We start from the raw sequence: 24821 nt of genomic DNA, 5'->3' as shown, positions 1-24821 counted from the left end.
TTCCAAATGCACCGTATATTAGTCGTAAGTAGCTAACTTATATGTATAACATTACTTGACCTTCTGTTGCATTTCTGATTTCTGGTCTGAAAGCCACACTGATATTGGCTAACTAGCTAGCTACTTCACACAAGTCACTGGTCCACTGGAGCGGAATAGGCATGATCATAAACCGCAGTTCAGATACATAAGATGAAACACAACAATTTGTTTCATCTTAACTGTCTAGTTTTAGAACGTCTCATGTCCTTGGCTGGAGTTTCAAAGATTCAACATGTCAAATCTTTAGCCAAAGTTAAGAGCCATCCACACCAAGGACGATAACTATAACGATAAATTATACATCACTATAAATGTTGTCGAGCATCCACACCAGCGGACCGTTTAACATTCTGCAGTACAATTGTCAATCAAGTGAGCAACGCATCCTACTACACGATGTAGGCCTATTAATAAGGTGGTAACAAGACCATTCAGTGCTCCAGGGTGTGTTCATTGTCAGTGACAACTGCAAATAATACTTCAATGTACACAAAAATATAAAACGCAATATGTAAAGTGTTGGCCCCATGTTTCATCCGCTGAAATAGAAAGACCCCAGAAATTTTCCATACATACAAAAAGGATATTTTTCTCAAATTCTTGGTACAAATTTGTTTACATCCCTATTACTGAGCATTTCTCCTTTGCCAAGATAATCCATCTACCTGACAGGTGGTATATAAAGAAGCTGATTAAACAGTACGATCATTACACAGGTGTACCTTGTGCTGGGGACAATAAAAGCCCACTATAAAATGTGCAGTTTGGACACACAACACAATGCCACAGATGTATCAAGTTGAAGGAGTGAGCAATTGGCATGCTGACTGCAGGAATGTCCACCAAAGCTGTTGCCAGATAACTTTTTTTTACCCATTTTTCGTGATATCCAATTGGTAGTTACAGTCTTGTCCCATCGCTGCAACTCCCGTACAGACTCGGGACAGGCGAAGGTCGAGAGCCGCGCATCCACCGAAACACGACCCCACCAAGCCGCACTGCTCGCTTAACCCAGAAGCCAGCCGCACCAATGTGTCGGAGGAAACACCGTACACCTGGCGACCATGTCAGCGTGCATTGCGCCCAGCCCGCCACAGGAGACGCTAGACCACGATAAGACAAGGACAACCCGGCCAGCCAAACCCCCCCTAACCCGGACGACGCGGGCCAATTGTGCGCCGTATCATGGGTCTCCAGGTTGCGGCAGTCTGCGATACAGCTTGGGATCGAACCAGGATCTGTAGTGACGCAGCTAGCACCGCGCCACTAGGGAGGCCCCTGTTGCCAGATAATTTTATGTTAATTTCTCTACCATAAACCGCCTCCAATGTTGTTTTAGAGAATTTGGTAGTACGTCCAACGGGCCTCAAAACCGCAGACCATGCACATGGCGTTGTGAGGGTGAGCGGTTTGCTGATGTCAATTTTATAAACAGAGTTCCCCATGGTGGCGGTGAGGTTATGGTACGGGCGGGCATAAGTTACGAACAATGAATACAATTGCTTTTTATCGATGGCAATATGAATGCACATCGATACTGTGACTAGATCCTGAGGCCCATTGTCGTGCCATTCATCCGCCGCCACTACCTCATGTTCCAACATAATGATGCACGGCCCCATGTTGCAAGGATGTGTACACAATTCCTGGAAGCTGAAAGTGTCCCAGTTCTTCCATAGCCTGCATACTCATCTTACAAGTCACCCATTGAACATGTTTGGGATGCTCTGGATCGACGTGTACGACAGCGTGTTCCAGTTCCCGCCAATATTTAGCAACTTCCACGCCCCTATTTTTTTTTTTTAAGGGATCTGTGAGCAACAGATACATATCTGTATTCCCAGTCATGTTATATCAATAGATTATGGCTAATGAATTTATTTAAAATTGACCAAGTTCCTTATATGAACTGTAAAATCAGTCAAATCTTTTACATTTTTGCATGTTGCGTTTATATTTTAGTTCAGTATACACGTAATGAAAAATATAGAAATGTAGCAACTCAACAACAGACGCTGTTTAGCCTGCACATCTTTTACATCATGTCATTGTTTGCCTCGATGCTCAAGTGGTTTGCAAGTGCCTTCCACTTTTCTTTCATTTGGCCTAGGCCTATTTTATATTTTACAAGAGCAAGCCTGTTTCTCTTCACAAGAAAGACCATTAGGCTTAGTATATAAAAAAAACATGCCCTATAGCTTTTGTAACCTATAGCTTTTCCTGGGATTTCAAGTGAAGAGGAACAGCGGAGGCTTGCATAGCCTATAGCACATGGGAACAGAATTGATTAGGGATCCCCATTAGCCTCTGCCAAAGCAGCAGCTATTCTTCCTGGGGTCCAAACACATTAAGGCACTTACATCACAGTTGACCGCAGTGGAGAAGGTGAAAAGCTTCAAAGTTCCTCAGCGTACATGTCACTGACAATCTGAAATGCCGTTTTACGATCCTGTAACCAAATGTGCTATTGTGTATGTTTTCGCGTTATTTGTAACTTATTTAGTACATAATGTTTCTGCCACCATGTCTTATGACCGAAAACAACTTCTTGATATCAGGACAGCGATTATTCACCCCGTACTGGAGGAATGTTTCTTCAACGAGTCAGATGGGAAGGATTTACTCCAGACACTCAACAAGGCCCTCATCCCAGTCATTCGCAGGAGGAAAACATGGAAGTATTGTGGATGACTATCCAGGTGCCTTGTGAGGATCCGTCGCAGAGAGAGTAATCTACCTTTACCATCAGTCCTATTAGCCAACTTACAATCAATCAATAATAAAATAGACGAACTATGAGCACGTATAGCCTACCAACGAGACACTAAAAACTGTAATATCTTATGTTTCACCGAGTCGTGGCTGAACAACGACATGATTAACATACAGCTGGCAGCTTTTAAGCTTTTTCGGCAGGATAGAACAGCAGCCTCTGGTAAAACAAGGGGAGGCGGCCTATGCATATTTGTAAACAACAACTGGTGCACGAAATCTAAGGAAGTCTCAAGGTTTTTCTCACCTTAGGTAAAGTATCTCACGATAAGCTGTAGACCACACTCTTTACCAAGAGAGTTTACATCTATATTTTCCGCAGACCGATGCACTAAGACCCGCACTCAATGAGCTGTATACGGTCATAAGCAAACAGGAAAACGCTCATCCAGGGAGGTGGCGCTGCTAGTGGCTGGGGACTTTAATGCAGGGAAACTATAGGTTATGACTGTAACCCCGGTTCTCTGATAGTATGAGTGAGGTACTTCACTATGGGATACCCTCCTAGCGTATTCGTCAGAAGCCTTATTATACTACGCCAGCCATGATTGGCTGGACGTCGAGACTTGTGCGTCGGGGAAGGGTGTCCCTCCTACCCTATAAAAGGGCCCGACACAGCGTCTCAGTCATTCAAGAATAAGACACACCTCTTTCTCGTTCATGCAAGGAGGGTGTTCTGGTGAAATACCTCTCATACCATCAGAGAACCGGGGTTACAGTCGTAACCTATTGTTCTCTTTCAAGTATTAATTTCGGTATTTCACTTTGGGATATACTGACTCCCTTATTGCCAGACAAGCTTATCCTGACGACCGACTGATCTGTGCTATATATATATATATATATGATACACTGCCAATTTTGCAGGTTTTCCTACTTACAAAGCATGTAGAGGTCTGTAATTTGTATCATTAGGTACACTTCAACTGTGAGAGACGGAATCTAAAACAAAAATCCAGAAAATCACGTCTCGACGTCCAGCCAATTATGGCTGACGTAGTGTAATAAGGCTGACAAATACGCTGGGGGCGTATCCCATAGAGAAATACCAAAACTAAATCTTGAAAGAGAACTCAAATCAGTTTTACCTAATTTCTATCAGCATGTTAAATGTGCAACCAGAGGGGGGAGGGAAAAAAAGAAAAGAAAAACTCTAGACCACCTTTACTTCACACACAGAGACCCGTACAAAGCTCTCCCTCCATTTAGAAAATCTGACCATAATTCTATCCTCTTGATTCCTGCTTACAAGCAAAAACGAAAGCAGAAAGCACCAGTGACTTAATCAATAAGAAAGCTGTCAGATGAAGCAGGTGCTAAGCTACAGGACTGTTTTGCTATCACAGACTGGAATATGTTCCAGGATTCTTCGGATGGCATTGAGGAATACACCACATCAGTCACTGGCTTCATCAATAAGTGCATTGATGACGTCGTCCCCACAGTGACTGTACGTACATAGCCCAACCAGAAGCCATGGATTACAGGTAACATTGGAACTTAGCTAAAGGGTAGAGCTACCGCTTTAAAGGAGCGGGACTCTAACACGTAAACCTATAAGAAATCTCGCTATGCCCTCCGACGAACCATCAAACAGGCAAAGCGTCAATACAAGACTAAGATTGAATCCTACTACACCAGCTCCGACGCTCGTCGGATGTGGCAGGGCTTGCAAACTATTACAGACCACAAAGGGAAGCACAGCCACGAGCTGCCAAGTGACACAACCTACCAGACGAGCTAAATTACTTAATGCTCGCTTCGAGGCAAGTAACACTGAAACATGTATGAGAGCAACAGCCGTTCCGGACGACTGTGTGATCATACTCTCCGTACTCGATGTGAGTAAGACCTTTAAACATGTCAACATTCACAAGGCTGCAGGGCCAGACAAATTACCAGGACGCCTACTCTGAGCATGCACTGACCAACTGACAAGTGTCTTCACTGACATTTTCAACCTCTCCCTGTCTGAGTCTGTAATACCAACATGTTTCAAGTAGACCACCATAGCTTTCTTGGGCACAGGGCCAAAAAGATAATCAAGGACACCAACCACCCGAGCCACGACCTGTTCATTCCGCTATATAGCGATTATTTAAACCGTGACAGAGGTCCATATCATTGGAAGATTTTATTTTCATATTTAAAAAAAGTTTGACTTCTGTTGCATTTAGGGGAGCGAACGTCTCATTCAGAGGAGCGTGCTGATCATTCTGTGGTCTCCGAAAGCCTACATTCAGACCAATACAATGTTTTTAAAAATATTTTTTTATTATTTTTTTTTTTACCCCTTTTTCTCCCCAATTTCGTGGTATCCAATTGTTGTAGTAGCTACTATCTTGTCTCATTGCTACAACTCCCGTACGGGCTCGGGAGAGACGAAGGTTGAATGCGTCCTCCGATACACAACCCAACCAGCCGTACTGCTTCTTAACACAGCGCGCATCCTATCGACCAATCCCTCCCTAACCCGGACGACGCTAGGTCAATTGTGCGTCGCCCCACGGACCTCCCCGTCGCGGCCGGTTACGACAGAGCCTGGGCGTGAACCCAGGGACTCTGCAGTACAGCGCCCTTAGCCACTGCGCCACCCGGGAGGCCAGACCAATACAATGTTAATGAGATGTACTGTTATGCTCTGAGAATAGACTCATTCTATTAGCACATCTGTCCTGAGTTTGACATTGTAATTTAAACTGCTTAGAATGCTCCTTTCCCTGTCATGTAAATTGCCTATTTTAATATTGAGTTGTAGGCTTGAGGTGGTGTCTGGTTCGAGGCTTGCTCATGTGTAATGGACTTTCTCTCCCTGGCAATGTCTGTTCAACCAAACTCCGGCATAATGATTTCGGGACAATCCATCATGCTGGTCTGGATCAAGGACATTGTCCACCCTTTCTGGTTCTGCTGTAAAACTGCAGACAGAGTGAGGTTCATGGTGACTACTCAATTTACCTTGCAAACAACTACAATTCATTGCGTAGATATGATAGCTATTTACACAGCGGGCAATATGGTTCTGAGGAGTCTCTAATGCAATACGTTACTCAGAAACATATCAGATGGAATCCAAGAAACACCTCAAGTTATACAGTATCTTGTTGAGCAGACATAGAATACTTTTCCAGCCTTTTCTTAGTTAATATCAACTGAAACATTATGCTCAGCTGACTGCCTTCCACACAAGTTGCTTAAGATATTTACTGTACATAGTGGAGGTTGCCATGCTCTCAATGATGCATTCTCAAATAATTTCAGAATCTGTGGAGGTGTGTCTTGCATCACGTGGTCAAAGAACATGAATGGGCCTTCGGCTGCAGCCAGCATGTCAATCTGGAGGAGAACCGCAACAAAGACCGGATGCAGCAGGGAACTTCACTGACCCAAATTGTCTTGAAAAACATTGAGACGGACTGAAACTTTAGGTGAGAAATCATTGGTCATTCTGCCACATAGCATCCTTCTCTAATAATTCAAATACTTACTAAACTGAATGTATTTACCTTGGAAATCTAAGACTGATGGTCATCAAAGGCAAGTCTGTCATAGTTGGCAAGTGGTATAGTCAAATTCCAGAGGCTAGAACCCTTTTTGGCAGCACTTGACTACAACCATCAAATAATCTTCTCCATGTCTAAGGACATGGCCAGAAGTACCGCTTTCAGTAGACATCACATGAAGCCCTCCTGCAGTTTGCACACCTTTGAACAGGGGAGAACCTGAGATCTCATATGTAAATAAGGGACGTTTGTGTGGGAAAGAAACATGTTTGAGAAACAATATTTGTGCATTCTTTATCTAGCATATAGGCATCATTATTTTACCTTTGGAATGGTATTAGATTTGTTTACTAAACTACTCTATTCTAAACCTGAAGGTTTCAACCCCAAATGACCTAACCAGATGATCTAACTATCCTGGTGTAAATACAGTATGAAACCAGTCTGGATGATTACACAGATCAGGCCAAATAAAAGGTTTATTACAGATATGTTAGAAGAATACAAGATACTCTGTAACCTTCTCAAACTAACAAAGACCACAGTGCAAGTAAAGAAAATAACAATAGCAGTTGTGCAAAAATACCACAAGACAAATAAGATCAAATAAAAAAACATTGATGAAATACTGAAATAGCAAAGTACTGAACTACTATTGCCCTGGGCCGGTTTCCCGATATTGATGGAACTTAGGTTAATATGAAATTGAGTAATATATCACATTACTTCTTACTAATAGATTTCTGTTTTGAAACATTAGGCTTAATTTTGACCAAAATATATTTTGGCTGGTAAAAAATCTGAGTTTGCTGGTAGATTTATTTAATCTACATGCCACATTGGCTGGTGGGCCAAAAAGTCAATTTTATGCACGGCTTGCGAGACATGTCACTTCGCATACATACACGATCCATATGAAGAAAATATTGCAGAAATAGGCTAATGCAAGGCATGTATCAAATTGTTGCTTATTGAAACTCCCAAAGTCCTCCAAACGTTATAATAAATATAGATTTTCACATCTAGGCAACTCCAAAAGCCTGCGGAGGTTGTGAATTATGGACACACAAGATTGCTGTAATGTTCTATGCACATCATGATGAAGATAGTGTGTGAAATTGGGGCATACGCCTGCTCCCTACTAGGCGTAGAATCCAAGCCCAGGCATAGCACAAACTCAGCAAAAAAAAGAAACGTCCTCTCACTGTCAACTGCGTTTATTTTCAGCAAACTTAACATGCGTAAATATTTGTATGAACATAAGATTCAACAATAGACATCAAGTACCACAGACATGTGACTAACAGAAATTGAATAATGTGTCCCTGAACAAAGGGGGGGGGAAATCAAAATCAAAAGTAACAGTCAGTATCTGGTGTGGCCAACAGCTGCATTAAGTACTGCAGTGCATCTCCTCCACCAAGGCACCTGCAAGTTCCTGGACATTTCTGGGAGGAATGGCCCTAGCCCTCAACCTCCAATCCAACAGGTCCCAGACATGTTCAATGGGATTGAGATCCGGGCTCTTCGCTGGCCACGACAGAACACTGACATTCCTGTCTTGCAGGAAATCACACACAGAACAAGCAGTATGGCTGGTGGCATTGTCATGCTGGAGCGTCATGTCAGGATGAGCCTGTAGGAAGGGTACCACATGAGGGAGGAGGATGTCTTCCCTGTAACGCACAGCGTTGAGATTGCCTGCAATGACAAGCTCAGTCCAATGATGCTGTGTTGCCAGTTGTTGTTGCCATCCTGTACCTGTCCCGCAGGTGTGATGTTGGGATGTACCGATCCTGTGCAGGTGTTACACGTAGGTCTGCCACAGCGAGCGCTATTAGGCATCTCACAGTACGGACATTGCAATTTATTGCCCTGGCCACATCTGCAGTCCTCATGCCTCCTTGTAGCATGCCTAAGGCACGTTCATGCAGATGAGCAGGGACCCTAGGCATCTTTCTTTTGGTGTTTTTCAGAGTCAGTAGATAGGCCTCTTTAGTGTCCTAAGTTTACATAACTGACTTTAATTGCCTAACGTCTGTAAGCTGTTAGTGTCTTAACGACCGTTCCACAGGTGCATGTTCATTAATTGTTTATGGTTCATTGAACAAGCATGGGAAACAGTGTTTCAAATCAAATCAAAATCAATTAAACCCTTGACAATGAAGATCTGTGAAGTTATTTGGATTTTCACAAAGTATCGTTGAAAGACAGTCCTGAAAAAGGGACGTTTCTTTTTTTGCTGAGTTTAGAAGGGCTTACACCCAAGTGGTGCAACACGTAGAATTTTCAAGTCCAGTTTAGAGTGAATTTTAAGTTGGATGTAGAGTTATGACCCACTTATGACCAACTGGTGCAACCGGCCCCAGGTCAGCGGGCATCTCCCGTCAATTTTAGGTAGGTGCACCAGCGAGGTTGTCCTCAGTCTGGGATGTCTGGAGATCCTGGGATAGCCATCTGCAAATCCATTATGTCCAACATCACGCCAAGTAAACAGGTAGCGAACTGCTCCAGCACCTTTCCCCTTTCCTCAAATGACAGCTCTCTCAACCTAGCCTGAATTGATAGTGAATAAAAGGAGAAACAGTTAATTACAGAAAAGTCAAATATTGTGTAAAATTATTTTTGAAATGAGAAACAGGTATACAGAATCACAGGTGAAAGATTTTCACCAACCTTTATCTGGGTCACCCTCTCCTGTCAGTCAGCCCTCACGGTCTTCCTGATTCTTTCTGCAGCCCTACACCCTAGCTCTTCTTCTCCCCCTTCCGCTAGCTTCTCTACCCACAGCAGATGGGAACTATAAGGCTCTTCAACACTGGAATCCTACGGAAAAAAACATGCAAACATTGTTAGAAATATATTGTATTGTTCAACAGCCTATACCTTTTTTCCATGCAGAAGGGTCATGTATCACACTTCTACAATTAATACACAACACCTTGATACCCAATGTAGCGAATACAAAAATCAGCACTTTTATAGATACCAAATGAAATGCAGTAGTTGTTGATAAAATGTTAATCAAATTGAATGTCTTAGGGTATCCTTCCTAATATTCTGTTTTACTTTGGTGCACATTTACCACCACTTGTCTCATTCACATTAGGGTCTATTACATCTAATTATGGGAGCTTTGTTTGTTTTTACTGCAATCTAAAAATCAGGCACATTTAGATTGTTAGCTAGTCTAACTAGGTAGCTAGCTCAGGACTACCAGCTAGTTAGAGAATGCAAGGGGCCATACCCAGTATTGGAATCAGAAGGGCAAAGGACTAAACGTTACCAAGCATGCCAAAGCCATGTTATTTTCTGTGAATGCAGCACTATGAAAGTCCAAATGCATTGTGATAGCTAGCTAATGTACCAAGACAGCTTGCTAGCTATCGCCACATTAATATCTAATTTTTTACCAGACAGAGAAATTCCCGGTAACAACTTTAGATAAGTTAGCTAGATAGTTATCTATAATAAAGTTAACCATGTACCTTGCATTACTATTAAAAAAAACGTTTTATTACATTCTAAAAATGAGAATTATACCCAGCGTATCACATTTTTACCTGTTCTGAAGACAAATGGAATTGATTCATCTTTTCAATCTTGATCGTAGCGGTTATCGCATCCACTTGCAGTGTCGAATTTTCAGCAGACTAAACTGCGTTCAGAGAGGATGCTGATGTACCATATGATTCCCTGCGGACTACCTATGAGAAAGAGAGAGGAGGTTTCTTGGAAATTGTGTTCAAATCTAGGTCTCCAAAAACCCCTGTACACATATAATTACACAGCGCAGCTTTAAGATGGTACACTCCATTCCTATACCACACCTCACACTGGCAGATTGAGTCTAAAATAATGAGAGAAAATGTGTGCGTCACAGCAGAATGAGACTGCTTTAGTGAGTTGGCAGTCATTTAACCCATCCGGCCAGCGCTGGAATGGGACTCAATGGACGAGTGTAATTTAGCTGAAACTTGGTGGGGAGAGAGGACACGATCAGATGCCCAGTTTGGCTGAGATATCATGCAATAGGCAATGGCACACACACAGCCAATGTGTAGCTGCTGTCCATGACAAGTTAGTTTCTGCAGAAGTGACTGTCCATTCATCAGGGCGTATATTGGTTTCACACACACACGTCTTTGACATTCTAACTACTCATGGAAAAAGGGTCCCTATGGTAGAGGTCGACCGATTAATCGGAATGGCCGATAACTTGAAATCGGCCCCAATTTTTCATAACAATCGGAAATCTGTATTTTTGGGCGCCGATTTGCCGATTTTTTAAAATACTTTTATTTAACTAGGCAAGTCAGTTAACTTCTTGAGAATACTTGACACGCAGACGTCCCAAGTATGCCCCTGGAAATGCAAATGCGCTACGCTAAATGCTAAATGTACTCGTTACAACTCAATCTTTGATCAAAATTCACAAGCAGGGTATTGAATTAAAGCTACACTCGTTGTGAACCTAGCCAGCAAGTCAGATTTTTAAAATGCTTTTCGGCGAAAGCATCAGAAGCTATTATCTGATAGCATGCACCCCCCAAAATGCCAGCTCGACACGTAAACAACAGATTTTGCGATAGCCGGCGCTACCCAAAGCGCAGAAATAAAATATAAAACATTCATTACCTTAGACGAGCTTCTTTCTTGGCACTCCTATATGCCCCATAAACATCACTATTGGGTCTTTTTTTCGTTTAAATCGGTCCATATATACCCAAAATAGCTTTGTATGGAAGTTGTGTCATTCAGAAAAAAATCATCGTTTTTAAACGCTGCGTAATTTTTTAAAATTAAAAAAGTCGACGATAAACTTTCACAAAACACTTCGAAATCCTTTTGTAATCCAACTTTAGGTATTAGTAAACGTTTATAATCTATCAAAATGATTACAGGGCGATGTCTCTTCAATAGGTCTTCACTTCAAAAACAATGCCATCTGATATCTCCCTCAACTGCATCCGGGTGAAGACTGGGAAAATGGAGGTCAGATAGATGGATTTTCCAACAATTAATTCAATTGAAAATTAGGACAATGGCGCCATCGTGCGGAATTTGTATGAATTGCAGGCAGATTCCCATTAAATTCTGTTCTCTTTTAACAACTGGTGGAAGTGACTTATGGAAATTATTTTTTGCTTTCAGAGAGCAGTTTTTCTTGCGTTTTTCAATGAAACACACAATCTGTTATAGTCACAGCCGTGATTTAACCAGTTTTATAAATTTCAGAGTGTTTTCTATCCACACATACTAATCATATGCATATACTATATTCCTGGCATGAGTAGCAGGACGCTGAAAAGTTGCGCAATTTTTAACAGAATTTTCAAAAAAGGAGGGGGTAGAAGTAAGAACACATTAAGAACACATTCTTATTTTCAATGACGGCCTAGGAACGATTGGTTAATTGCCTTGTTCAGGGGCAGAACGACAGATTTTCACCTTGTGAGCGCGGGGGATCCAATCTTGCAACCTTACAGTTAACTAGTCCAACGCAATAACGACCTGTCTCTCTCGTTGCACGCCAAGGATACTGCCTGTTACGCGAATGCAGTAAGCCAAGGAAAGTTGCTAGCTAGCATTAAACTTATCTTATAAAAAACAATCATAATCACTAGTTAACTACACATAGATATTATCTAGAGTGTCCAGTCCTATAATCTGACTGAGCATACAAGTATCTAAGTATCTGACTGAGCGGTGGTAGGCAGAAGCAGGCGCGTAGACATTCATCCAAACAGCACTTTAGTGCGTTTTGCCAGCAGCTCTTCGTTGTGCTTCAAGCATTGCGCCGTTTATGACTTCAAGCCTATCAACTCCCGAGATGAAGCTGGTGTAACCGAAGTGAAATGGCTAGCTAGTTAGCGCACGCTAATAGCATTTCAAACGGCACTCTCTGAGCCTTCTAGTAGTTGTTCCCCTTGCTCTGCATGGGTAACGCTGCTTCGACGGTGGCTGTTGTCGTTGTGTAGCTGGTTCGAGCCCAGAGAGGAGCGAGGAGAGGGACAGAAGCTACACTGTTACACTGGCAATACTAAAGTGCCTATAAGAACATCCAATAGTCAAAGGTTAATGAAATACAAATGGTATAGAGGGAAATAGTCCTATAATTCCTATAATAACTAAAACCTAAAAAATTAAAAATAAACATTGAGGGAAGAGCAGCTCTTCTCAAAGCAGCCTGTAAAGCCTCTCTGAGATTTAGAACCAATGTGGAGGGAGACCAAACCACTCAGATCCTGGGAAACCAATCAAAACATTCAGCCCACCACATATCTACATAGATAAACATGACTTCCCTTATTTCTGTATGCTTCTGTGTTTTGGTGCAAATAATGACAAAGCCTGAAAGGGTAGATGGGTCGGGTCACAGGGGGAAGGAGGAGACTAGAATGGGAGAGACTGACCTAGCTAAATGGGAGAGAGAAGGATTGGACAGGAGGATAGGAGAGAAAAAGACAGAACAGGATGGAGAGGGTCATGACAGTCACCACAGAACAAAAATCTTATTCTCCTGTGATATCAGCCCACAGGAAGTTACAAGGGCCAGACCAGAGGAAGAGACCCACTTCCTATTTCAACTAACACTTTCTAACATCTCCCCCCATAGCCTGTGTTTCTTTTCCTTCCATCCTACCCACCCCTCCACTCTCAAACTTTAGAAAACCCCTTCAAAACAACTCTGATTGCCCCTGCTCTTCCTCTCCCTACAATATTACTGAACAACCCAGATTCAGCCATTCCTTGGACATGTTAAACCAATCAAAGAGCTTCCCTCTGCAATAACACCCTAAATGGGCTGGAGGGTTTGAGGTGGGCAAAGTGAAGAATGCTGAATTTACTGACATTGACATCTGCAAATGCTTCTTGAACTGATTTGCCAGCTTTGCTCAGATAGTATCACTGCCGATGGCCTTGGCTGAGAGAGAGCATCAATCAACAGTGGCTCCCTCCTGTTTCGTCTGTCTCCTAGCCCCTAAGGGGAGGGGAGCTGGAGCTAAATCTGGAGCTAATGATGGATACTAGTGTCATTCTGAGTGGTGAGGCCAAAGGCCTATATTATTATGTTACACTAATCAGGCAGGGTTCTTGCTGATCTCCAGCCTTTTGAACTGAGGAATTGATCCCTAAATCCCTAAAGAGTGTGCTTTGCTGTAATCATAAGCAGGGTCACTCACACTTTTATTAATGTGCTGGGAATAAACAAATGGACCATATTCATTCTCAGACCACCCACTGAAAAATAGGCCCAATGTCAAAAAGATCCAGGCATACACAAGGCCTACGAACAATGCTACATACTATGTTCATGTTTGCTCTTCTTGTAGGGTTAAGCAGAACACAGATTTTCATACTGTTTCTGTACCATACCAGGGTATACGGTATTATCGAATGGGCAAACAAATACATTTAGGCAACAAGTATCTGGATGCAGGAGGAGATTGAATGTCTATGCAGTAACCAAGAAGCTTGATCTTGACATCTAGCCACTTCACTAGCAAGTTACCAACCAAATGCATACCTGGATCCCTGACCTGGATTTAATTTATTTGGCACATCTTCGATTTCTTAGTTATACTTCAATTTAGATTTAAGCAATGGCGTCGCACACACCAACCCACGCAAATAAAATATTATTTTTAAATACAGTATATCTCCCAAGCCTCTTTTCTAGTACTGCTATGAAAAGCCAGAGTGACAATAGGACATGCACCTTCTTTAAACATCAGTCCCACTGTCTGGTGGACGACCTGTTTGTGTGTAGCCAGGACAGCAGGCTTTATTCTCTTTCACAAACTGGTTGACCCACACACACGGACACACGGACACGTCCCCCTTCTGTTCAGTTGTGTTTATGCTTTGAGCAGTCACATTTTAATAGCATTCAGCTGACAGTCTAAATCCACACACAGAGAAAGAATGAATTAGAGAGGAAATGCCCATGCTGCAGATCGACAAGAATCTGTGCTATTTGACCACTCAACCGATACACTGGCTTGAGCTTCGGATTTACCACAGACCACACACACCCCCAGAGGGAGGGAATAAAAGCGAGACCTCTACGGTTAATTTCCCACCAAATCAGCTGAATGGCTGCAGAGCAGCAGCAGAGACTGCAGACAGAAAGACAGAGCAGGGGTTTAAAGCATCGTTAGCCCCATCTGGCTCAGAAGAGGCAGAGTCCCTCTGAGTTTCTAGCTCTCTTTCCCTGGGTCGTTTCTTTCTCGGTCTTCCTCTGTTTTCTCTGCTTCCCTCAGGGTACGGACGGACGGGGACACACTGCTCAAGGTGCTATGAGCTTAAGCGTAACCCTGTGACCTCACATACACACCTTCCTCTGTCTTGCTGTGACATGACAACATGTCTGTTAACACTGACAAGGAAGTAAAGCCACCTGCATGTTCTAACCTGACTGGTGATCACTGAGCACTGGAGACTTGACGATGCGTGTGTATATTTTGCCTGCCGAAACAGCCTCAGGCAAGCAGCAGACCCCTCTTCCACTTCAGAGAGAGACACACTAACAGAGGAGTGTAAACCTTATTTGGGAGTCTTCAATACAAGAGGAGTTGTAGAGTATGACAGAGCCAAATGCACACTCACATGCAAAGGCTGATATTAATATACACATAGTGGGGCAAAAAAGTATTTAGTCAGCCACCAATTGTGCAAGTTCTCCCACTTAAAATGACAGACAAAATGAGAAAAAAAAAATCCAGAAAATCACATTGTAGGATTTTTTTATGAATTTATTTGCAAATTATGGTGGAAAATAAGTATTTGGTCAATAACAAAAGTTTCTCAATACTTTGTTATATACCCTTTGTTGGCAATGACAGAGGGTCATACAGAAAACTCTGTAAGTCTTCACAAGGTTTTCACACACTGTTGCTGGTATTTTGGCCCATTCCTCCATGTAGATCTCCTCTAGAGCAGTGATGTTTTGGGGCTGTTGCTGGGCAACACGGACTTTCAACTGCCCCCAAAGATTTTCTATGGGGTTGAGATCTGGAGACTGGCTAGGCCACTCCAGGACCTTGAAATGCTTCTTACGAAGCCACTCCTTTGTTGCCCGGGCGGGGTGTTTGGGATCATTGTCATGCTGAAAGACCCAGCCACGTTTCATCTTCAATGCCCTTGCTGATGGAAGGAGGTTTTCACTTAAAATCTCACTATACATGGCCCCATTCATCCTTTTCTTTACACGGATCAGTCGTCCTGGTCCCTTTGCAGAAAAACAGCCCCAAAGCATGATGTTTCCACCCCCATGCTTCACAGTAGGTATGGTGTTCTTTGGATGCAACTCAGAATTCTTTGTCCTCCAAACACAACGAGTTGAGTTTTTACCAAAAAGTTATATTTTGGTTTCATCTGACCATATGACATTTTCCCAATCTTCTTCTGGATCATCCAAATGCTCTCTATCAAACTTCAGACGGGCCTGGACATGTACTGGCTTAAGCAGGGGGACACGTCTGGCACTGCAGGATTTGAGTCCCTGGCGGCGTAGTGTGTTACTGATGGTGGGCTCTGTTACTTTGGTCCCAGCTCTCTGCAGGTCATTCACTAGGTCCCCCCGTGTGGTTCTGGGATTTTTGCTCACCGTTCTTGTGATCATTTTGACCCCACGTGGTGAGATCTTGCGTGGAGCCCCAGATCAAGGGAGATTATCAGTGGTCTTGTATGTCTTCCATTTACTAATAATTGCTCCCACAGTTGATTTCTTCAAACCAAGCTGCTTACCTATTGCAGATTCAGTCTTCCCAGCCTGGTGCAGGTCTACAATTTTGTTTCTGGTGTCCTTTGACAGCTCTTTGGTCTTGGCCATAGTGGAGTTTGGAGTGTGACTGTTTGAGGTTGTGGACAGGTGTCTTTTATACTGATAACAAGTTCAAACAGGTGCCATTAATACAGGTAACGAGTGGAGGTCAGAGGAGCCTCTTAAAGAAGCAGTTACAGGTCTGTGAGCCAGAAATCTTGCTTGTTTGTAGGTGACCAAATACTTACTTTTCACCATAATTTGCAAATAAATTCATTAAAAATCCTACAAATGTGATTTTCTAGATTTTTTTCCTCATTTTGTCTGTCATAGTTGAAGTGTACCTATGATGAAAATTACAGGCCTCTCATATTTTTAAGTGGGAGAACTTGCACAATTGGTGGCTGATTAAATACTTTTTTGCCCCACTGTATATAGAGACATACAGAAAGGGATAGACATACAGAGAGAGGGAGGGAGACTGAGTGAAACAATAGAATGAGTAAGAGATAAAGTGTGTGTGTGGGGGGGTCTTCATTCCAGACTAAAGGCAATCTGTTCAATTGAAGAGCAGTAGATAGTATTCAATCCAGTCACAAGAACTTGGAACCCAATTGTCCTTCCTCATGACTCCTGACTGCAAACCATTCTCCACCGCCTGGCTAGTGTGTGGGTGTGTCTCATTTGACATTCTAATCAGATTGTGTCTGAGCCAGGGGCATTTAATAATCCTATGGTTGTTTTTGATGATTGTTTATGATCAAAGCCATGGAAGCTTCAGTTATGGAAAGTACACTCCCCAGGTCTGGAACATGGCCAACATTACAGTGGAAGTTCATATTTACAGTGGTAGAGAATTGATGAAGCTGAATAAATACAGACTGAATAGGTTGACAATTCTGACCAGCCTGGGAACAGGTCACTCATTCATCCCGCTGTGTGTGTGTGTGTGTGTATATATATATATATATATATATATATATATATATACATACACACACACACACACAGGCAACCGCAGGGTGCATGTGACGAGTCTAGTGCAGTAGTGCCACGGTAGAGGTAAGTTGCATGCTTGCTTACCAGTTGCTTGCATACTCTCGCTTACAGCTCGTTGCAGCCGGCTAGCCCTTGTGGTAAATTGGGGAGCAGCTTCATGCACAAGTCTCAAAGCCAAGACAACGCAGGAGTGGCTTCAGGGCAAGTATATGAATGTCCTTGAGCGGCTCAGCCAGAGCCCTGACTTGAAACTGATAGAATATCTCTGTAGAGACCTGAAAATATCTGTGCAGCGAAGCTCCCCATCCAACCTGACAGAGTTTGAGAGGGTCTACAGAGAAGAATGGGAGAAACTCCCCAAATACAGGTATGCCAAGCTTGTAGCGTCATACCCAAGAAGACTCAAGGCTGTAATCGCTGCCAAAAGGTGCTTCAACAAAGTACTGAGTAAAGGGTCTGAATAATTATGTAAATTTGATATTTAAAAAAAATATTATAAATTAGCAAAAATGTGGAAAAAGTCAAGGGGTCTGAATGTTTTCCTAGGGCACTGTATATAGCAGTTACCATGAGAGCCTGACCTTTGAACCCAACCTTTGTCATTCATGTCATTATCCTCCTTGTTATTAGTGAATGACATAATTGGACTGGTCAAATCTATGATAGTATAAGGATCAAGGCTAGGTGACAGCTGTTAGATCAGTGGTTACTTCAAGGAGCGGCAGGATAGCCTAGTGGTTAGAGTCCAACCCCCGAGCTGACAAGGTACAAATCTGTCGTTCTGCCCCTGAACAGGCAGTTAACCCACTGTTCCTAGGCAGTCATTGAAAATAAGAATTTGCTCTTAACTGACTTGCCTGGTTAAATAAAGGTAAAAGGAAGGAAGGACCAGCCTCTCCAGGATTATGTACGGATTTTTTGTGATATTTGTGGGCAAAACGGTTGATTTTGCTGCAGCAATTCTGACATCGTACATGGCAGTATGTGTTGTGATTTTGTCACAAAAATGCACTGACAATGGAAAATGTTTGTTGACGTGTCGCTTTATTGAAGCATATTTGTGCGGTGATGGGTTGAAAAAGCAGCCCCTCTTTTTGTACTGCGGCAATGGGGCAGTTTTATGTGATAACATTTCAATGATTTGACATTTTTATGCAAAAATAGTACAGTGAATGGCCAAATTTGCAGGCCCTCACATAACATGCAGGGAATTGTTGATTTTGCAAACAAAATTACCATCGCAGAATCCTGGAGAGACTGATGGATAGATGCATTGTGAAAGGATCTGAGTAGGGCTGAGTAGAGCCTAAGTTGATACCTAGATAAGAGTGTTGTGTTAAAACCAGCAGTTACCTGAGGAGCTACTTACCCTCCAGCAATAAGTCTAAATCAGGAGTTCTGTGTTGTTTTTAAATGCAAACAGTATTATGCACTCAACTCTCATTTCTCAGTTGCTTATAAGGAGTGCACATTTTAGATCCAATGCACCTCTCAGAGTTAATATTAAATGGATATCCATGTCAATAGGTTATCCCTCTCTAGCTTGTTACACTGTCAATAAAATACCACTTCCAGATCATTCACATATCCATTCAGTCAACTGGTTCTCAACTGGAGTCAGAAATCAATAAGAGCTCAGAAGTATGTGATGGATCTTGATATTGGCAGGGCACCAAGACAAGACACTGTGTTGTAGGTTTGAAGTTGGGTGTTTCTAACACACAGGAACCCTTCCTCATCTTACGTTTTGGTTGATATCATGGATGGTCAGTACCTGCATCCATAGCTCTGTCTATGAACTTAGAGTGGTTACATTTCTCCAGCCCCATCACTCAGCTTTTTGCCAAAACAGTGGCGGGGAGGATGCTTTGTTAATATTTATACTGCTGACTGGCCCTATAAGCATCTATAAAGTAGTACAGTAACATAGTATAGTAGTCTACTCTATAGTATTGTGCAGTCTACTCACAGTGATGACAGCCTTGCTGAGACACAGGGACCCTCTGCAGCCAAACTCTCTCTCGTCTTGAGACTTGTAGTAGCTCAGAGTGTTGTTCTTCAGAACCACCCAGCGATCCTGCCAGCCGTGGATGTAGTTGGTCCACTGCAAATTAAAAAGTTACTTAGCTATGAGGGAGGGAGGAATTCACAATGTGGTCATGCTATAACGAGGATGCGCACGATAGTCGAACACAATACCTTTTTTGGCCTATGTAACGACACATTGTTGGCACAAGTTGGCCACTGCAGTCTGAAAAGGCTAAATGAGACACTTAGATTGGATGTCAACAACCAAATTCAATCACACAATGGATAGTTGATGAAACACTAGGAAGGTAGAATCATATGATTAATTTAACTTCTAAATTCATATCCATTTGTTGACTACTGTTTTGATGCAATATTCTACGGTGGCATTAATCTGATGTAATAATCTGTGGCAAGCAAGCACTCACAAGATTGTATGAAACAGTTAACTACGTAAAGAAAAAACCCATTCATCCATCTAAAACTAATTTATCAGATAACGCAGGTGAGTTTAGCATGATTATGATGTGCAATATTCTCAACCTGTTTGGGGGTTGGCCATTTTGGCCACATAAATAGAATGATCATTCTATTTCTATGGTCAGACAGACTTTAGAATGGCAACCCACACAGCTTTCAACTAGATGCTTACATAGATAATGTTATATGCTTGCTAATGCCTAACGTTAGCGAGCTACCGTTTTATTAAAGGCTTTCAGAAACCCCCAACCAGAAGCCACGGTCGAGTTAAGATGGGTCAGCTGTCAGCCAGACAGTTCGTGTGCCTGGTTTGGTGACCTTTGTTTGGCAAGCTAGTTTGAAATGTAAAACCATTTACCAAAAAAAACTAAACAATAGCTAGCGCGCTTTGGTTCTTGTTCACAACAGCAGGACTGACACTTTGTCAACCAACACTATCGTGTAATTAGTCCATATCACTACAGTTGGCTTATAGGCTATGTATATTTTGGGCTAATAATATACATAGCGTAATTGCGGTGTATAGCCAGATCGGGGCTCTACCCTAACCTTTTATACTTGGAGCACATACATTGGGAATATACATGCACATACATGTAGGCGCACACAAAACATTTAGGAGCACAAAGGTAATAAAGTTACAATCTTAATTTTTTTCTAGGCGCACCTAAACAATAATTACGGGTCGCACAGTAAAATAGGTAGGCGCATATGCGAGTAAAATGGTCGCGCTGTAGAGCCCTGCATTTGGCTAGCTAGCTGTCTCTAGCTACCCATCTCAACCACCCAGAGCTAGCTAGCTACGGTAGTTAAAGTTAGCTAGCTAGCTAATGAACTAAAGTCAGGTTTGACGTCAGATCAGTTAACGTTACCTTGCTGAGGATTCCACTGTACTCAGCGATTCCAACAACAGGCTGTCCGACTCCCGATTCCGCGGTCTCCAAATCCTCATCGGAACCCGAAGAATTCCAGCTCTGGTTATCCGACATTGTTGGTGTTGTCTAGCTAGCTAGGAAGCTAAATGAATACAACTAACGTTAACTACAGAAAGTTTTTTTTTAAAATTACAGAGCGCAATAAAATAGCGTTAAGAAATAACTGTTACACATCTAACGTTACTAGCCACATCTAACGACGTTAACTATAAAATGTCTTAGCTATGCCCTAAAATTATTATCATTATTAGCTAGTGTTTGTCTAAATTGACTTCACCTGGAGGACTGTCTGTGTCACTAGCCTGTAACGTTAGATAAGCTATAACGATAGCAGACTGGCTAGTCAGGTAGGAACTAGCAAGGAATGACTCGCACCCGCCCCTTCATTTTTTCTTCTAGCGGCAAACCTTCCATCCAGCTTGAAATACTCAAAACACTAGCAGCTAGTTGAAATAAAGAGTATCACACTACTAACTAACTTGGTAAAGGTAATAAAATGTAGTATTTACTATGACGAAAACATCTTTATATCAGCTACGCCATATTCGCGCTTGTAAGGGGCGCTGGCTGCTCGGGTGACGTCACTAAATCCATTCCCCCAAAAAACAAGTAAACCCCTCCTACATATACAGTAAGTAGTACGACATATGCATTAAGTAGCATGGCATGGCAGGTCATATCAATGATTACATTACATTCTTTCTCACTGACATGAGATCACTGATGGCATAGTCTGTAAGGAACAGTACACCAACATTTACTGATTCCAGTGTATTAGTGTGTTTGTGTTTCAATAACAACCCATTAGAACAGTACCATTGAGGAAAACTACACCTAAATGTATAATACCTGTGTTTTCATATAAAACAGACACTGTGCCATGAGTGGGAAATCAGTGATTTATGTGGGCCCAGGAGTGCCATACACACACACACACACACACACACTCACACACTCACACACACACACACACACACACACACACACACACACACACACACACACACACCAACAACATCCCTGACTCAATTCTTAAAGCCCTCCCTCTAAGCGTCAATGACATAACCAAAGCCCACTAAAATCCCAAGTTCTTTTATCTTTTTAGCACACCCCCTTCTTCTCGGTCCCTGCCTTCCCTCCCTCCCTCGCTCTACCAGTCATATGTAAGGTCACATGCTCTGACTCACAGGAAAGCCAGAGCTTTAAGTATAAGTCACAGTCATGTGATATTCCATGCTCAGCAGAGCGGCTCTTCCTGTCACACACGCCTGTGTGATATTCCTCATTCCCCCCTCTCCTCCAGTCCTAATCCATTTGGTGGCCTACACAAATAAAATATATTTGTATTTGTCACATGCTTCGTAAACAACAGATGTAGACTAACATTGAAAAGCTTACTGGCGGGCCCTTTCCAACAATGCAGAGAAAGAAAATAGATAAATAATAGAAAAGTTAACCATGCAATAATAAAAGTAATAATAGATACACAATATATACATACACAGGGTACCAGTACCAAGTCGATGAGCAGTGGAACAAGGTAATTGAGGTAGGTACAGTATGTACCCTGAACAAAAATATAAATGCAACATATAGCAATTTCAAAGATTTTACTGAGATACAGTTCATATAAAGAAATCTGTAAATTGAAATAAATTCATTAGGCCCTAATTTAAGGCTGTCACATGACTGGGAATACAGGTATGCATCTGTTGGTCACAGATACCTTTAAAAAAAAAGTTAAGGGCGTGGATCAGAAAACCAGTCAGTATCTAGTGTGCAGCGCGACACATCTCCTTCGCATACAGCTGATCTGAGTGTTGATTGTGGCCTGTGGAATATTGTCCCACTCCTCTTCAATGACTGTGCAAAGTTGCTGGATATTGGCAAGAACTGGAACACACTGTCGTACACGTCAATCCAGAGCATCCCAAACATGCTCAATGGGTGACGTCTGGTGAGTATGCAGGCCATGGAAGAACTGGGACATTTTAAGCTTCCAGGAATTGTGTACAGATCCTTGCGACATGGGGCCGTGCATTATCACGTTGGAAGGTGAACCTTTGCCCCAGTCTGATGTCCTGAGCGCTCTGGAGCACATTTTCATCAAGAATCTCTCTGTACTTTGCTCCGTTCATCTTTCCCTCAATCCTGACTAGTCTCCCAGTCCCGTCAGCTGAAAAACCTCTCCACAGCATAATGCTGCCACCACCATGCATAACCGTAGGGATGGTGCCAGGTTTCCTACAGACGCAATGCTTGGCATTCAGGCCAAAGAGTTCAATCTTGGTTTTATCAGACCAGATAATCTTGTTTCTCATGGTTTGAGAATCCTTTAGGTGCCTTTTGACAAATAAAAGCGGGCTGTCATGTGTCTTTTACTGAAGAGTGACTTCCATCTGGCCACTCTAGTATAAAGCCTGATTGCTGGAGTGCTGCAGAGATGGTTGTCCTTCTGTAAAGTTCTCCCATCTCCACAGTGGTACATTGGAGCTCTGTCAGAGATTCCATCGGGTTGTTGGTCACCTCCATGACCAAGGCCCTTCTCCTCCGATTGCTTAGTATAGGCCGGGCTGCCAGCTCTAGGAAGAGACTTGGTGGTTCCAAACTACCTCCATTTAAGAATGATGGAGGCCACTGTGTTCTTGTGGAACTTCAATGCTGCAGAAATTTGTTGGTAACCTTCCCCAGGTCTGTGTCTTGACACAATCCTGCATTGGAGCTCTACGGACAATTCCTTCGACCTCATGGCTTGGTTTTTGCTCTGACAACTGTGGGACCTTTTTTAGACAGGTGTGTGTGTGCCTTTTCAAATCATGTCCAATCAATTGAATTTACCACAGGTAGACTCCAATCAAGTTGTAGAAACATCTCAAGGATGACCAATGGAAACAGGATGTACCTGAGCTCAATTTCGAGTCTCATAGCAAAGGGTCTGAATTCTTATGTAAATAAGGTATTTCTGTTTTTTGTTTTTTATCAATTTGAAAACATTTCTAAAAACCTGTTTCCGCTTTGTCATTACGGGGTATTGTGTGTAGATTGATGAAGGAAAAAAAATATTTAATACATTTTAGAATAAAGCTGTAATGTAACAAAATGTGGAAAAAGTCAAGGGGTCTGAATACTTTCCGAATGCACTGTATCTGTGTCACAGTGGTAGGCATTCAAGCTTCAGTGTGTGTGTATGTGTTTGTGTTTAAATTACCTGTAAACACTTATCTATGTCAGTTTTGTGGATTTTAAACGGGTATTTAGCAAGGGTAAACTGATCCTAGATCTGAGCCTAAGGGAAAACCTCTCCTCTACTAGCGGGTCACCACGTGGCGGAGTCATGGGTTCTATGGCTCTGACTTGGAGATCAGTGTGGTCATGAGACCCATGATAGTAAACCACAAGACCTCCATCCATTAGTTGAATATACGCACGCACGCACGCGCGCACACACACACACACACACACACACACACACACACACACACACACACACACACACACACACACACACACACACACACACACACACACTATGTTAACCGAACAACAATACCAGCCCTCTTCCCTCCAAGCAGCAGATTAAGTTCAGCTCTGTGGATTCCGGGCATAGTTTAGCATTATTTAGCAATGTTAGAGTTTGTGCAAGATCCAGAGCTAAGGGTGACTGTGACCAACCAGTTATTAGCTCACTCAGCCAAAACTTTTGCCTTTATGTGGGAACACAATTATTTGGGTCTCACTCAGGGAGATTACTGAACCAATGTTAGCAATGTTAGGCAAATCAAATCAAAGTGCCAATGTCAGCAAGTAAACAAACTCTGAATGGGGAGGGAGGATGAAATTAATGTGTCTGGATTTGGGACTGCCCGTGTACATCTGTATACTGTAGCTGGAGGCTTACATTGTGTTGCTGGGTCACTCCTAACTTCCTCTTTAGATTACCCAGTCAAATACAGGTTTCCTCTCAGAGGTGTATGAAAACATTGCTGTATATAGAGACAGTATATGAGGACATTATCTAAGGGCATTGCATGGGGATTCAAAATGCTTGTGCAGTTGGCAAACCCCTGCACCCTGGCAAAAACAGGCTAGACAATACACAAATATACCTATATTTCAGCATGTACAGTTGTAGGCCAATATAATTAGCTCCATTCCTTCCTATTAGTCAGCCTTTAGAGGCTCAGCCTGTCTGTCTGCTTACTGGGAGCATATGTTACTACTGAGGCTCTCAGGGGCCAGGATTTGCTCTAGTCTTTAGAGAGTGGGAGAGACAGTGGTGGAAAAAGTACCCAA

General features: G+C 42.5%; 1 protein-coding gene across 7 annotated transcripts in view; it reads right to left on the bottom strand.

Moving 5' to 3' along the window:
• The window catches only part of LOC139408533 (ceramide transfer protein-like), a 57602-nt gene extending 36474 nt beyond the window's left edge, over positions 1–21128 (bottom strand). For 2 of the 7 annotated variants that reach the window (XM_071152533.1, XM_071152527.1), the window contains exons 1-2: positions 20466–21111; positions 19055–19189 (exon numbers count right to left, since the gene is read on the bottom strand). In XM_071152533.1, the coding sequence (XP_071008634.1) occupies positions 19055–19189; positions 20466–20582 (252 nt within the window). In that variant the 5' untranslated portion in view covers positions 20583–21111. Of the gene's footprint in view, positions 1–19054; positions 19190–20465 lie in introns of all 7 variants that reach the window. The other 5 variants (XM_071152528.1, XM_071152529.1, XM_071152532.1 and 2 more) reach the window with 5 other exon arrangements.
• Positions 21129–24821: the final 3693 nt, after the last annotated feature.

This window comes from Oncorhynchus clarkii, chromosome 5, assembly GCF_045791955.1.
Source record: "Oncorhynchus clarkii lewisi isolate Uvic-CL-2024 chromosome 5, UVic_Ocla_1.0, whole genome shotgun sequence".
NCBI classification, from domain to species: Eukaryota; Metazoa; Chordata; class Actinopteri; order Salmoniformes; family Salmonidae; genus Oncorhynchus; species Oncorhynchus clarkii.
The sequence above is the reverse complement of the archived record's forward strand: the minus strand, read 5'-3'. Positions and strand labels throughout refer to the sequence as shown.